General features: G+C 46.8%; 1 protein-coding gene across 16 annotated transcripts in view; it reads right to left on the bottom strand.

Moving 5' to 3' along the window:
* CADPS (calcium dependent secretion activator) overlaps positions 1-15,129 on the bottom strand; it is a 220,843-nt gene that overhangs the window by 135,960 nt on the left and 69,754 nt on the right. For all 16 annotated transcript variants that reach the window (XM_056335290.1, XM_056335291.1, XM_056335294.1 and 13 more), the window contains exons 4-5: positions 4,599-4,679; positions 2-238 (exon numbers count right to left, since the gene is read on the bottom strand). In XM_056335290.1, the coding sequence (XP_056191265.1) occupies positions 2-238; positions 4,599-4,679 (318 nt within the window). The remainder of the gene's footprint in view (position 1; positions 239-4,598; positions 4,680-15,129) is intronic.

Genomic DNA, 15,129 nt, shown 5'->3' with positions numbered 1-15,129 from the left:
CCTCCAGTGAGAACGACAACACGACGTCCGACTTGGAAAGCTGGTTCTCATTTTCTTCTCCCATGTCAATTATTGAGGTGTTGTGACTACGTTTCAGCTTCTGCAGCTTGAACTCTGAGCCTCCTTTAGACACAGGCATGCTCTCTAAGTTTGCCATCAGGAGATTGACGGACGATTTCAGCTCCTCAATGTACATGTTTTCCATTTCCTTGGACACAAACTTTGGAAACTTGCGCTCCTTGGATTTAGAAACAAAAACAACAGAACGAATGACTGTGACAATCAACAACCACTTGTTGCACTGGGAGAATCCCCCAGGAGCATTTGCAGAGAGGTTTGCGAGCAGGCAACTCCCACAAACCAGATGACAAATTACAGCTTGTTCCTGTGTAATGTAAAAACATTATTGTTAGCTTCCCATAGAATTACTACTTGGTACTTCTCCAACTTTACTTTTTCTTGCATGCACTTGCATGTCATTGATTTTTCTGTCTGTAAATGGCCTTCTTCATGTATATGTATTTATCATTATGAACACTTCAGGACAGATCTCAGCTGAACTTTATGATTGACAGCAATTTACTAATGATTCAAAGGATGCTGACAGTTAGGGACTGGTTTTCCAGTCTCCCAAATGTGCCAGCTCTTTTTAAAACACTTCTGAGCAGTTGCTCCATTAGCTTTCTAGGTGTGAAAGGAGCCCAGGGATGGAAAATCAGCAATGTGTGGGTAGGAATGCACAGTCCCAACTGGAAGAAGGGGTAAAACACTTTCCACTAGTTGCCAGGCCTGTGCCTCCCTCCAACAAGACAACCTTTCACTGTGAGACCCTCCAGTGCTGCTTCTTGTAAACAGGATGTTTAAACATTAAAACTAAAGGTGATAACGAGAGCAAAATGTGATGTTCCCCAATGTGTGATCTCAGCTTTGAACTGCTGCCTATGCTCCAGCTATTAGGCTCACTGGTCTGAGCCCTATATCTTCTGACAACTCTGCCCATGCCCTGAATCTGCTCAGGGTCTGAACATGTCTCAGTGGGTTACGAGAGACTGCAAGGTGTATGACAGCAAGGCAGCATCTGCAGCCAGGGAACTCGATGCTGATGTGCAAAGTGTCTCAGTGGCAATTCATAATATTGTAAAGAGCAGTTCGTAAAATGTATGCTAGAAAAGAAAACAAGGTCATGTTTCTTCTAGAAGACTGTCATCAGGCTGCTGAAAAAGTACTCCACTGCACTAGCTTTTGCAGCAGTCCTCAACAGCTTACCCATTGCCAGCACAGCTCGCAGCAGCACTCGCACCAAGCAGTTAAAATATAGTCTTTTGTTTCCAGTCTCAATCTTGGGAAGCAATTCCCTCATGTAAATTAGACCTGGCGTAAGATAAACTACCTAATCAGTCTGGTTTATTGTCTATGCATTATGTAAGTTGCAAGCCACCCCTAGGAAAAAGAAAAACCACAACTGTTTTGTAGATTTTTGAGAACTGCTGCTGAAGCAATGATGTTCAAACATTATTGCTTTTTTGCCCTGCTGTTATCCAGGGACTGCAATTTTGGCACTGCCCCCACAGACCTCTTTGGAACTGCAGCAAGGACTGAGACATCTCACTGTGCGCCACTGGCAACTTCTCATACTAAGGTTAAAACCAGTAAGTTTGAAGTGGTGCATAACAATTTAACGGGGACTGGGTCTGACAATGGAAATGCAGCGATGCAGGTGTGGGCCCAAGTTACCCATCAGACTGGAGACACAGCTGGGGAAAGTCTGGAAGAAGACACAATCAAGACATGCAGACAACAGCAAGAAAGGGTGTTAGTTACCTCCACATGTACTTGGAGCAGGGAGAGGACCAGAAATGGGGACAAGTGTGGAGAAAAAAAGAGACTGCAAAAAACGACCAGTCTAGTGGGCTGGAGCAGGGTGGTCCAGCCCCAGATGGATATATTGCTCTGGTGCCATCACAAGGTCTCATTTAGTTGCCCCTACATGTGATGCTCCTTGCCCTCGAGGCCAGGAGACTGTGTGGGAGGGAGGAAAGGCACCACAGGACAGCAGAGCACTTGCTACTGCAGAGAAAAATACACCTCTGCCTTGGCATCACTAAGCTCTCAGCTGTAATGCTGCTCACATTTAGCTGGTGGAAAAGTACAATACGCAGAGTGAAAAGCCTGTCCAGGTTCAGCTTTAAAACATCTGCTTGACTTCGAGCGTGATCCTCAAGCTGGCTGGCGCCAAGGCTGGGCTGATGTGCTTTGATGGAGTCAGGCTCAGTGGGGGACCCTGCCTGATGCGGCACTGATGCTGTGCTGAGCTGCACTCTCCTGAGCACAGGAGGAGGCAAAAAGCCCCAGAGCTGTGCCCTGGTAACCAGATGCAGGAAGGCTGGCATGCACAGCGACTCGTTCAAGGTCACACGACTGGTCGGATGAGAGCTCGCAGAGCCATCAGTTCTGCAACACTGCAGTCCCAGGTCTTGGTAAGACTCCACGGCCTTTGTTGCCACTGAAGTACAAATGTCCTCGTGTGAATTTCTTAATTTATTAATGAGGCATTAATTTGCCTTTAGCGTGGAATCTCCAAGACTCCCACCTCAGGGCTGGTTTTGCGGACACTGTAAGTCTCCCTGGGCAGAAAATCCGCATTAAAAGCTGCAAACTGGAGATAAAACTGGAAACGCTATCCTTTCACTGAGCCGAATTGTGAACCTGCCTTATGCTGAAGGGAAAGCAGCTTTGCCCGGAACAGAGGATGCAGAGAAGGATGCAAAAGGTCATTTGGCTTCCTTCAAAACATGGTATTCATGGGTCTGAAAGAAAAAGGTCTCTTGTAGGCAGCTGCTGGTGGGATCTGACATTCTGGAGAACAGGTCTGCAGCAGTAACACGAAGATTAAATATCAATACCTGCCAAGTGGATCACAGGTAAGTCACTTTTACTTTGAACCACCCTCCAAGCTGCACAGCTGTATTTTGAAGGTTGAATCCTGCACGGGGAAATGTCAGGCTGTGTTGAGGACTTTCCCCTGACTGTCTCTCACAGGGCCAGCCATGGCATGGTTTGTTTTCAGCATCCTTGGGGAAGAAATGGAAATGGCAAATTCTTGTTTGCAAAAAATTATTCATGAAGCTGCAGCCTCCACTGGCTGCTACTGAACCATGCATATTGTTGTCCCACATGCCATAAAAAGAAAACTGAAACAACAAAGCCAGACAATCTCATTCTGGCACCCAGTGCCTGGCGACCCACCTCAGAACTGGAGCAGCAGCACTCCGCACAGGGGCTCACATTTTGCCACAAATAAAAAATTCTGTAGGTTTTCTTGGCAATAAAATGGCAAAGGGCCAAATGCTGAACAAAGGAGTTGCAGTCGGTTTGCTGCACCATCGTTTGACCACCTCACTGTTTTTATCCGTGAAATGGGGAAAAAGAACCTACCTCCCCAAAGATGCAAGAGCAGTAGCTGTTTAACAGGAGCGTTAGTGAGGAACAACTGCACAAGCACTACCAGTATCCTTGCTAACACCTGACCACAAATTAACGTGCTCTGCTTTTCACACCCAGGGGTATCAGCGTGGTTGCAAACAGCTCTGATACTACCTTTCTCATAACCCCCCTCCAGTTTGGGCACAGCTCAGTGCCGGGAGGACTGCTGCCGAAAGGCAGGTCCCTAACCTGAGCTATGTCTGTCTGATTAGACCTTTCCATTCTAATGGTTTCCTGACTATCAAGAATCACCAGACAGATCATTCCCAGTGACTTCAGCCCCATTAGGGCTTTATCAGTGACTCAGAGCATTTGATTAAAGGCAAGGATAAAATCTTGCCCCTACTGATGTCAACAGGATCCAGTGTTTCTCTCCATCTACGGTCCATTGGAGACTACGTAAATCTGCACTGTGTGAGGGTGGGATTTGCTCCTAGGGAGAGGTTTCCTTACGGAAGGGTCTCTACAGAGTTTAGCTGAGTGCTTCGTTATCAAAACTGTTTGGAGGTCCCATTCCTGCCGATCCAGATGGCAGGGATGTCTGCACAGTCCAAGGCTAGCCTGACCGCTCTCGTGCAAAGTGTGAACATGTGTGGGACAACACATCTGAAGTACCTTTACTGAGGCAGCAGGTACCTATGGACGGGCAGGGAACTGTGGCTCCCAGCAGCCCAGCGAAAGGCACAAACCCCGTTAGGGCAATTTCTGGCTCCTTTTTACACACCATACCTTTTTTTACATACCACCTTATTGCCTAGCATAGAATTTTGACAAAGAGGGCTCAGACATGCACTTGCAGATCTAGCTGGAGCACTTCAGGACAATGTCTTTCCCACCACTGAAGATTTGTAAGGGATTTTGTGGGAACCTAAAACATCACAGCCCATCAGGACATTCCAAGAAACCAGACCTTCCAAGAAGCAGACATTCCAAGTACAGCTTCATCTGTACTTGTTTTGTTTGTAGTTAAAAATCAGCGGATTTTTAACCGGTGATTACTAGGAGAAGAAACCTGTGAGAGAAGGACAGGACCTGGGGGCTGCATCAAACTACTTACGTGCTTCTATATGAAGAGCTTATTAATACAGAAGACACTTTTTTTTCTTTCTTTTTACCTTGGCAATTTGCTCTGCCATTTGGAGACGACCATCTAACTCACGTCTGATCTGTGCTGCTTGCTCATCTGGGTTGTCCAGCTGTACAAAAACAAAAGGCAAATCAAGGTTAAAAATTAACCAAGGCAGCACCTTGACAAGCAGTTCAGTTCCTCAGGCTGACCACCTGTATTACATTATCAGTGAAGTACTGCAGAGAGGGAGTGGTGACAGGCCCTGCTGTGGGACAAAGCCCCCCACAAAGAACACACACAACGTTCGCCATCCCAAGACAGACACGACCAGAGGACTGTGCAGACCCTGTTTTGATACCTGCCCAGCTGCCTCCTGGGGCTGAGCATCCTCACCCTGAGGTCTTACACCCACTTTGCCCTGTGAGCCAGTCTGGCGGCAAGGCACGATGGTGACTATCACAACCCCTGAGGAGCCGGGTGTCCTCCAGAGGTTGTCACTTTGCTGGTGCTTGGGAAGCCATAGCCCCCCTGTGCTGCGGCAGGACACATGGCAGCTCCAGATCACCAAGCCAAACACCCCCTGCCCCTGCTTGCCACCCAGAAAAAGACAAGAGAGTGGCTCAGCAGAAGTGCACAACAATAGCATTTGCTTATTTTCTTTCCCTTTCCCCCCATATTGCTGCATCCCTGTACTACCACCCAATTCATGCAAGCGGTTTTCCTGCAGCCTTCAGCAGAGGTTTTTAGTTTTGTTGTTTGGTTGTTTTTTTTTTTAAACACACTGCCCACAGCCCTGTGGTTCAGCGTTTGGCATCTGCCTGGCCCTGAAATGTCTTCTGAGGGTAAAACGTTGTTTCTGCCAGTTAAGCAAGCAATTACAGCACATGTGGAAGAGGCATGGTGACTGCTGCGAGCAGTTTCCCGTCGGTAGGACTTGAGGCGGGTTGGTTATTTTTAGTGGGAATACACGGACATGAATTACAGAACAACAAAAAGCACAACATTAAACTAGCTCCCAAAGAAGTCGATGGCTGCTGTAATGAGGTGGCAATTTTATAGCTGCTTTCCAGACTCTAACCATTCTCTAGACTCCTTTGGGGTCATAAATGTGCAGCATCGGGGTGCTCATGGCAGTGCTCCACCCACAAGGCAGAAAACCATGCTCAGCCTGGTGCAAAACCTCAGGGTTTTGGTTCATCTCCTCAAGCAAACGTGACTTCAGGTGGGAGGGCTGGCTCCTCCATCCAAATGTCACCTTTGTTTCCAAAGTATTGGCCCCTTTTGGCTACCAGCAAATGTGACCGCCACAAGCTGCCATAGGTCAGCTCTCCCATTGACTGCTACACATAAGTTATCTTTATTTGTTGGCTTGAGGTTGTGCTAACCACCTCCCTGGGTTTTATCCTCCTCTGGAGATAAACTGCTTGACAGAAGAAAAGCTCAGCTGGCACAGTGCAGTCTGGAAAGTTTCGATGGCAAAAGTTTCGATTCTCAGCCTGATGAATGATGAGCTTGTCTGTTTGTGCTCCCTGGATGGGCTGAAATACCCCACATTCCCCCAGACATGCTGCTTTCTACAGCATCTTCTCAGCCACCTGCCTGCGCATCCTGCATCTCCCCTCTCACACACGTTCACGTAGATCTGCACACGTGCAGGTGTGTATTTGCATACTGCTTCACATCAATGATTTTCCAGAGAGCCGACATTCATTACGGCTAAGATTGAAGGAAAGATATTTTTGATTAGTTTTTGAAAGTGACCATTATTGATTTAATTCAGGCAGGAAAACTACAAAGTGTCCTGACCATGATCCAAATCCACTGAAGCTTCAGCTATCTCTGCTGTGGCCACCCAGGTTTCATTCACACCAGCTGTACCACATAACCTGCTGCATTCATGTTTATATTCCTGATCCCAAAACCAGTACAGAGTCATGAACCACCAACACTTTTCCAGATCAGCTGCCCCTATTAATTTCTCCATGAGCAAATGCATCACACAACTAACCTCCACCAATGTGCAAGCATCTCTCAGAGCTGCTTCATTAAGGGTAGGAAATGTACAGTGCCAGATTTCCATTTCTTTGCGACTCTGAAAGAGGGGTCATTATTTGAATTCCACCCGAGCTACAGTAATTGAGGTTAATCACACACTACCCAAAATAACTCATGCGCTGAATTTAGAAATCAAGGATGCTGCTGTGGAGAAGAGCTGTTTTTGAGGTACGATAATGAGCCAGCAAACTCCTTATACTTTCTCCACTATCTTGATTTTGCAGATGTTTTCCAGTGATGCTACAGGTGTCGGAAAACCATGTGTCAAGGAAAGATCTGGCTGCAGTAGAATATTTTTCTTAGGAGGCAACAAGCACCCTAGGCAGCCTCCTTGCTTGTGCTCAAGTGGGTAAGGTATTGCTTTTCAGGGCCGTGCTTCCCAAGGTTAATTAGCGATGCCAAGCCAGGTAATCCAGGCTGTATTTTTCAATGACTGTTCAAGTTAGCTCCATGGCAATAACCGCTTTGGGAAAGCAATCAGTCTGTTGCAGCCAACATTACATTTTCTTCTTGTTATCTACAGAACAGTACTAATGAGGCAGCCCCTGCCTGCGGTCCCTGCGTGTCCTCCTGGCATGTTCAAGCAGACCTCTTGTGACTAAGAGTAGCAGCCCAACAGCTCAGCCACTTACTGCTCCTGAGCCTGGGCAGGGCTCCTGCTGCTGTCAAAGCAAGCCCAGTACATTTTACACAGTCAAAATACTATATAGGGCCATTAAGAGAGCAATGCTGGTGCCCATAAAATATACTTTGCTTGTGAAATAAGGCAAGGGGCAAATGTAAAGCATGCTATCTAAGCAAGACCAAACATCCCAGTAAGGCAACACAGACCCTGATATCATTAAAACTCAATTTCTTAACTGGAGAATCAGCTATTTATTCTCTGCCTTATGCATGCTCACTTCATATTCAAATACTTGACAGCCAAATATATAAATGATGTACAAAGTCAAAGAAAAAATGAATTAGTTTTGTTCTGCATTATAACTATGTTATGTGTGTACTATGAATAAAGCAAAGATATAAATCATAAGGTTTTCCCAGTCAATTAAATGTGAAAAGTATTATAAATTTCAGTATATATATGATTTGTCATATGCACTGAGCTTTTCTTCAGCAGCATGCCACAAATATATGACGTACATAATTTGCAATTCTCAACTGATCATTACCCAAGTGCCTGCTGGTAAATTAGAAGTTTTCATACATCTACCCGCATACAACATTAGTTCTCTCTGCTTGCTCCACAGAGATTATCTACGTCGGTGTAACATTTGCTAAAGGTAAAAGAATAAAAATAAAAAAAATTGTAGATCAGATTCTGAGTGGAACCCAAAATTGCCCAGCATCACAGCCAGCCTGCCGCTGAGGGCATTGCAGGGCACGTGCCTGCTCTAACCCCTGGTGACTGTTCAACTGCAAGAAAAAAAAATCTTGCAGAAGACAGAGGGTTTTTTACACATACACTGCTAATAAGCAATACTTTTTAATGGGCACTAGTAAATGAAAGAAAGAGGTTAAAAACATGCGAGTTTGACGGTTTTAATCACCCATAAGAACCAGCCACTGGCCTGCAGAAGCAACCTTTTGCTTCCACGACCCTGAAACGAAACCACTGTCAGACCTCCTCACGCTGTCCCAGAGGGACGGAAGACAATGTCTCTACACCTTTGAAAGGCAGAAGCAGAGGCAAACAAACCAACCTAATTAAGTCAGAAGATCTGCAATAGGCATATAGGCACCTACCAAATCCACACCTAAACTATTTGGCTGGTGTATCAGAGACCTCCCGCTTATTGCCCAACCCGAGCCTTGTAGTTTTTAAAGCCAGGAGCCCAGGCTCACATCCATGCACCCCAGGAAACACTGGAGGCAGTTCAAGGAGATGAGCAATGTTAAGGGAGACTTTAAATTCCCATGTTTTGGAGTCAAAGCATTACATATTTAAAGCTCCAGCTTTTAGTTTATCCCAGCTCAAAGCCAAACTATTTACAATCGCAGCCCTGGCTCCAAATGTGATGCTGGGGGGGGGGGGGGGGGGCGGGCAGGGTGCAGGCTGTCCTCTTACCTTCTTTATTACACCCAGAGCATTTTTTTTTTTCAGATTAACACTGCAGACTGACCCACCTACCTCGGGACCGAGCAGGGTACAGCCCGTGTGACATCAGCCACAGTGAGAGGACTGTAGCTGGGGCTAACCTGCCCAGCATGGGGACAATGCCTGCAGCAGAAGTGACATGCCGTACGCAGCACTCAGCCAGTCAGTAAGAGTGGATCCAGCCGTGCCACCGAACACGTGTTGATGGGGCACACTCCCAACAGACACAGGTGAGGTAAACACGACGTAGGATCTGCGCCCATGCTCTGAGCTCAGCACTGTTGGAAATAATGCTGTTGTAAGCTACAAGGGTCTATAATGAAATGACATCGTTGTAAGCTACGAGTATTTACAGTAACAGGATGCAACACACAGACACAGCCTTCAGTGATCAGCCTGGCATGTACACCACATGCTATGGATGTGACAGGTATTGGCGGTGTAACTGCCATCAGCCCCAGCCAGAAACCGCTGGCACCATTTAACAGTGTCATCCCTCCCTGCCAGTCACTGCAAATGCCAATCCCTGCATCCTAGCAAGGGCAGCAAGCGTCACAACATCCCCATTCCTTGACCATAGCTGGGGCCTGTCTGAAGGTATCTCCCCTCCCTTCGAGAAAAGTTACACCGTGGTGGTGAGTCCAGCCCGTCCCACGCTGCGTGCTCCTGCAGAGGACAAGCCATTTGCAATGGGGTTCTGGAAAACCACGGGTTAAACGCTCTGGTAATGCAAACACTGAGCTGCAGCAACCTGCTTTGTGCTGCGTCAGGAACAGAAGCAAACCTAGCTCTTCACCTTCTGGATATTAAAGCGTTTAGACCAGATCTCCCTGAAATCCATAGCTACCGCCTGTGCTGGTTTTCCCCCATGGCAGCATCAGCACCCGGGGATGGGTGATGCCTCCTGCACAGTCATAGGCAGGCTCAGACGGGCTGCTTCTGGAAAGTGGACTGAGCAGGGACCACCCTGGCTGCGGGTACTGTCAGCTGTCTAAACATTAATTTCCTCTGCCTCTGTGTCCAGCACATCACCATGCAGCTGGAGGGTCTAAGAATCCCACTTTGTGAATTAGTTTCCCCAGGTGGAGGACAAGGACAAAAGCTGTGACCCACTCATGCCCTTCCTAAGCCTGGCATAAGTCCTCCCAAAATAATTAACACAGTCAAATACCTGTGTCATGCACAGTCATAGGTGCCAAAAGCCTCAAAGAGAGTTTCAAGGCGCTCATCCTTTGACATGCTGGGAGCTCTGTAGCCCAGCATAATGGTTGATTTAAGTATTTCAAAGCAAACATTCTGCATGTGAAGGCTGAACAAGATCACAACATGGGTGACAATATTGCAGCTTTGATGTAGGGCTTTAGGAGAGATCTTTGTCTCATAAAAGGTGGTTTTGCTTTATGATGCACAATGAGAGAAAATACTGAAAAATTCATAGGCACCCATCAATTAATTATTAATCTATCAGTCCAGGTTTACTCACAACTTGTGGCATCAGCAGTGTGGAGTGCTCCAGCTGAAAGAAACACGTGGCTGTCAAAGTGACTCATTGCATGGAAGCCCTTGGTTTTTTACCAGAAAACCAGAGTTCTAGGAGATAAAGTGACACAAGACAGGACAGTGGCACAACAAACCACACACAGCTCCCTAAGACACGCTCCATGCCACTGTCACGAATTGCTCTGTAGCATCCTTTTCCCACCAACTGTAAATATTCTTCTCTATGAGCAGCAAAGGGCAGAGCGAGGGAGGCAGCCCGGTGCTTGGGGCCCCGACCTGTGCCCACGTCTCTGAAGCAGAAAGCAAAGGAGGATCCAAACGCTCCCTCTCTCGACCGCAGGTGGGATGCTGACTTCCCTTTTAAATGGGGAACATGAAGGATGCTACGCTGCCTCGGTAGGGTAAGTCACAAATGCCCCAGGCAACATGCTAATGCTCTGAGCTGCAAATTGCAACCCATGAACCACTGGCTGCCTTGGGATCTGAAATGCAAGTGAAGAAGAGGACGCAAGGACAGTGTGATGGACCTCCCCATGTCAGCAAAACCGGCAGCATCAGCACAGCCCAGCCATGGATTTAGCAATTATCACTCATGCAGTTTGAGAGGATTTTAGGAGAGTCAGAAGGAGCCAGCAGGACATATCCCCTCCACCAGTTCTCCGGACTGCAACGCAGCGCTATCCCCACATGTCCCTGGAAGACTGCTCTCCTGGTGCCACTATACAACAGGGATGCTCAAGGCGAGCTCTCCTCTGGCCAGACTTCCCCGAATCAGTCTTTTAGGCTCATAGCCATGCAGAATATTTCTAGCACAGTGTAAAATTTCCCTTAACATTCCTCTTAATTCAAGGAATTACAATCTGTGCCTATTACTTCACCAAAATTTTCTTTTTCTCTCCTGTCAGCCCCAGCTCCTCACAGATCCCCCGGGCTCGAGCACCCCGAAAGGTGACAAACCCCCTCTCCTGGAGAAAAGCCCACACCATTTTGCTCCTGTGTCGGTAAAATCAGCCCTGCTGCAGGAATTCAGTCACTTCCAACTGCGGCTGCACATTGTCGGTTGTTTACTGCGGATGGGTGCCTGCTCCCGTTATCCTGGCAAGTTCCTGAGTTATCTAATGAACCACTGCTACTATAAGGGAGCAGCCAGGGGGTCCTGGGGTGTGTGATTTAAAACAGCAGAAAGGACTTAGATAATTTGTTAAGGGCTGATGCTTCCCTCTCTAAGAGAAATCTTATTTCACGGTTCACAAACTTCAGGGTTGCACTAAACTCGTTGGTGAAAGTATTTCCTCGGCTGTACAGCAGCCCCTCCTCGCCTGAGTGCTGAATCTTTTAACATTGCAATAAATCTCTGTGCTTCACCAGTCGCCTAGGCTCTGCAGGCTCTCGCCCATCACATCCACCAGCAGATGCTGGGACTGCACCTGCTTCACCAGGTGAGGTCAAGACATCCACCCTGGAATTAACTCCAGCCTAAAGGCTGCCTTTTGGATAGCTGTTTACTCTACAAGCTGAGCTGATTTCCAGCGTATTTTAGAGGAGCACTGGCGGCACGTGCGGGCAGAGATTTCTCCTGGTCTCCTTGCTGCAGCAGCAGCGCCCGTGGGTACCTGCTGTTCATCTGCAGTGCTGATGAATCAACCAGCACACGCTGGTGACGTGGCAAGGGCAGGCAGGTGCTCAGCACGGATCCTCTGTTGAGAAAGTGGACCAACCCCTGCACCATCTCTGCTACAGACGCACCTACCACCCAGCTTTGCAAGGCTGCGCCACGGGGCTGAGGAAAGCTGAGACAAGCAAACATAGCATGCAGCTTTCCAGCAGGTTGTGCAAAGATACCTCCAGATTTATGTGTAATGATAAATCAAAGTAAATGAAAAAACAGATTCAGCAAAACAGGGAGGGGAAGAAAGTGCTGCCTGCCTTTGCAAATGTTTTGCAAGCTGTTAAGAAAAGGGATGGTGGAGCACTTCCATTCAAAAGGCATGTCCTTTCCATCTGTGACCAGAGAACTTCTGAACCCCGCAAATCCCCCTGCAAGATCATCTGTATGAGGTGTATAACACTGAAAGGGCTTAAAAACTAAGCTGTCCAGAGGCTCTGACCCCTGAGCATGCCTTAATACCCTCTTCTTATGGCATTGCGTAAGGATGCTTGAAGGCATGTGAGCAGCACAGGCTGAAGTATGGCACAACGAAAGAAACTGGAGCTCTGGCTGGTTGGTGCAGCCCGAGGTAGGTCGCTACGTTTAGCTTGTTTGTGTTTCCTTACAGTTTACTTCCGTATGCTGAATTTCACATCAGTTAACAGGAAGAGAATCACAGAACAATAAAGTGCTATTCAGTTCCAGGTAATTTTTACAGCTAGAATTAGCTGCAATTAACTCACCCCAATCATCATGGAACAAAGATCTACATTACCCTCAAATCCTGATCATCTGATTAAAAGTTTAACAGTAGATACATTTGTCTTATAATTCAAAATGGGCTTTGGCCTTTGGAGCTAAAGCAACTGGCATGAGGATTTGGTCCAGCAAAGCTACAGTACCTTGACACTCAGCAGGAATAAAGGTGATGGAGTAAGGCGTGAGAACATCTCCAATGGTGTCTATGCCATGGGCAGGGCCAAGGCAAGGCTCTTGTATAGGAATTCATGCATCTTTAAAATTTCCCCCCCCTTGGTGCTGAAATGAGCTTAGGACTGGAGTCTTGGCTCCTGTTGATTCAAGCAGGGAAATGAGATTTTTCTTGCTTTTTCATCACAGTATTGTGGGATTTTCAACTGACCTCCATGGCTGTGGCACCTAAAAGCCTTCCATAAAAGCAGGCTGGCAGCTTCTGATGGGCTTCACAGGGTCACGGCCTATTTACATATTTCAAGCCAAAACTGCTACTTAGTGATGCTTGGCAGAGGTACATATTTGGGGACGAGAAGGTGTCCTGAGAGAAGTGCTGCTCCCGCAGGGAGAAGTCCTTTTGAACGGGAGGCATTGGGTTCCCTGGCCATGCTGTGCAGCCGGCTCCCTGACCGACCAAGCTCTGCTCCCAGCTCTGAACACACCCTGGGGATCAGGCCCCTGAGCCATGAACATAGAATTCCCTAGTTGGCCTCCCTTGGTGACACAAAATCAGATACCCTTCAGTGGCCGAGACCAGATGGTAAAAAAGAGACTCAAGTTCCTCCACTGCAGCCAGCACCATGCTTGGCAGGGATGACGATATGAGCGAACACATAGATAACAGAAGCTACAGATCACTAAGTGAATGATGATCACTTTTATTCATTAAAACAAAACTGAAAGAAAAGCCACATTCTGAAAGAAACTTGCCTGCTACAGACGTAGCTTGGAATTGGATGGCCATTCTCCAAAGTACTCGTGGTGTGTGGGTGCATACCTTGGAGTATTTTGCAACACTGGTTCTTGCAGTAGCATGGTGATAGATGCTTTTCTGCAGAAGCTCTGAGCAAAGAACTGGCAAAGCAGAGACTTTGGTCACGAAGAGCAAGGCTTTGGTTACCTTTTATGCCAAACTGGGTATCAGCAGACAAAGAGGAAAGGGAATGTACAGGGAAGGTTATGTCTCTCACTTTTTCAAGGATTAAGACAGTAAAAATTGCAGTGCTGCCCATTACAGTTCATTTTGGTATTCACGATGTTTAGATTTGTCACAGCCAGAGACTTAAAGAGAACGTTCTCCTGAACAGGCTGACGTCTTCCACAGTGGTTTGACACAACAAGCTTTCTTGAGAGCTCAGGGAGAAAGCAGTTAGGAGAATTAGGCCTCTAGGCAGCAAATCCTCAGCATGTGAAGAGGTTGCCACATATTCTCAGTGGAGAGCATCCTAAAGGGAGCTGAAGCTGCTAAGTCCCACCTGTGACTAAGACCATGCTTCTCTGGAAATCTCTGTATAGGTTGCCATCAGACCCCCTTTCGACAGTGATGGAGAAGTGGAAAGGAACTGCCCTCCATGGCAGATCCAAGCAATTTTTAGTCCCTCTGGGCTGCACGTAACATTCCACTAACTGATACCAATTTATCAAAAAAACAAGAGCAGAAACATCACATCTGTAAGTCCTTTTGGTCAAAACATAACAACAATTATTAATGATTAATATTAGTATTATGCTAAAATACCACATTATGCTAATTAAAAGGTAATTTCTTCGTCTTTCTTAGAACAGTGCCCTGACAGTTGTGCTTCAAGTCATTCAAAGGTTTCAGAGAAATTTACCTTGAGGGGAATTTCCTGGTTTTACACAGCGGCAATACCCTTAGCCATACCAATCCTATCTAATTTATCACTGCATTTTGGAAAAACCACTTCTTTTTTAAGTAATTAGCATTCAACAACATGAAAAAAAACACACGAGGAATAGGGAAAGGAATCTGAGCTCCACTAATTGGGAACATTTGCCATCTCTTTTACTGCCTGATCCCCTCCAACAGGACCTATTCTGCCCCTGAAGAACTGGTGGCACAAAATGGATGTATGGCACCTCTGAGATGGACCATGTGGAGCTGTAAGCTGTTGTGTGGGATTTAACCCTGCAAAATACCCTTGCAAGACGTTCTGGCACCTGCATTAAGATCAAGGATGCGAGAAGAATTGAAGCAGACACAGAATAGCAGCAAGAAGCATAGCTATGGAGAAACACACACAGGGAGCAAAAATGTGATGCCTTTAAAAGCAGCTAGTCTGTAAGGTGAGAAAAGGAGTTGTTCAGCACAAGGTACTGCGCAGGGGGAGATGTTAGCAGATGGGGCAAGTCCTATGGCGTACACCATCCTTGTTACCTTACTGGTGAGGACGATCAGCCTAGCAAGCCATCTAGGCAATAAGGAAACTGCTGTTCTGTGTCCATATTAAATGTAAAATAAATAATTTATGTGTACAGATACTATAACAACTACAGAAGAAG

This window comes from Falco biarmicus, chromosome 4 (genome assembly GCF_023638135.1).
Source record: "Falco biarmicus isolate bFalBia1 chromosome 4, bFalBia1.pri, whole genome shotgun sequence".
Lineage (NCBI taxonomy): Eukaryota > Metazoa > Chordata > Aves > Falconiformes > Falconidae > Falco > Falco biarmicus.
This window is presented reverse-complemented; position numbering and strand designations above follow the sequence as displayed.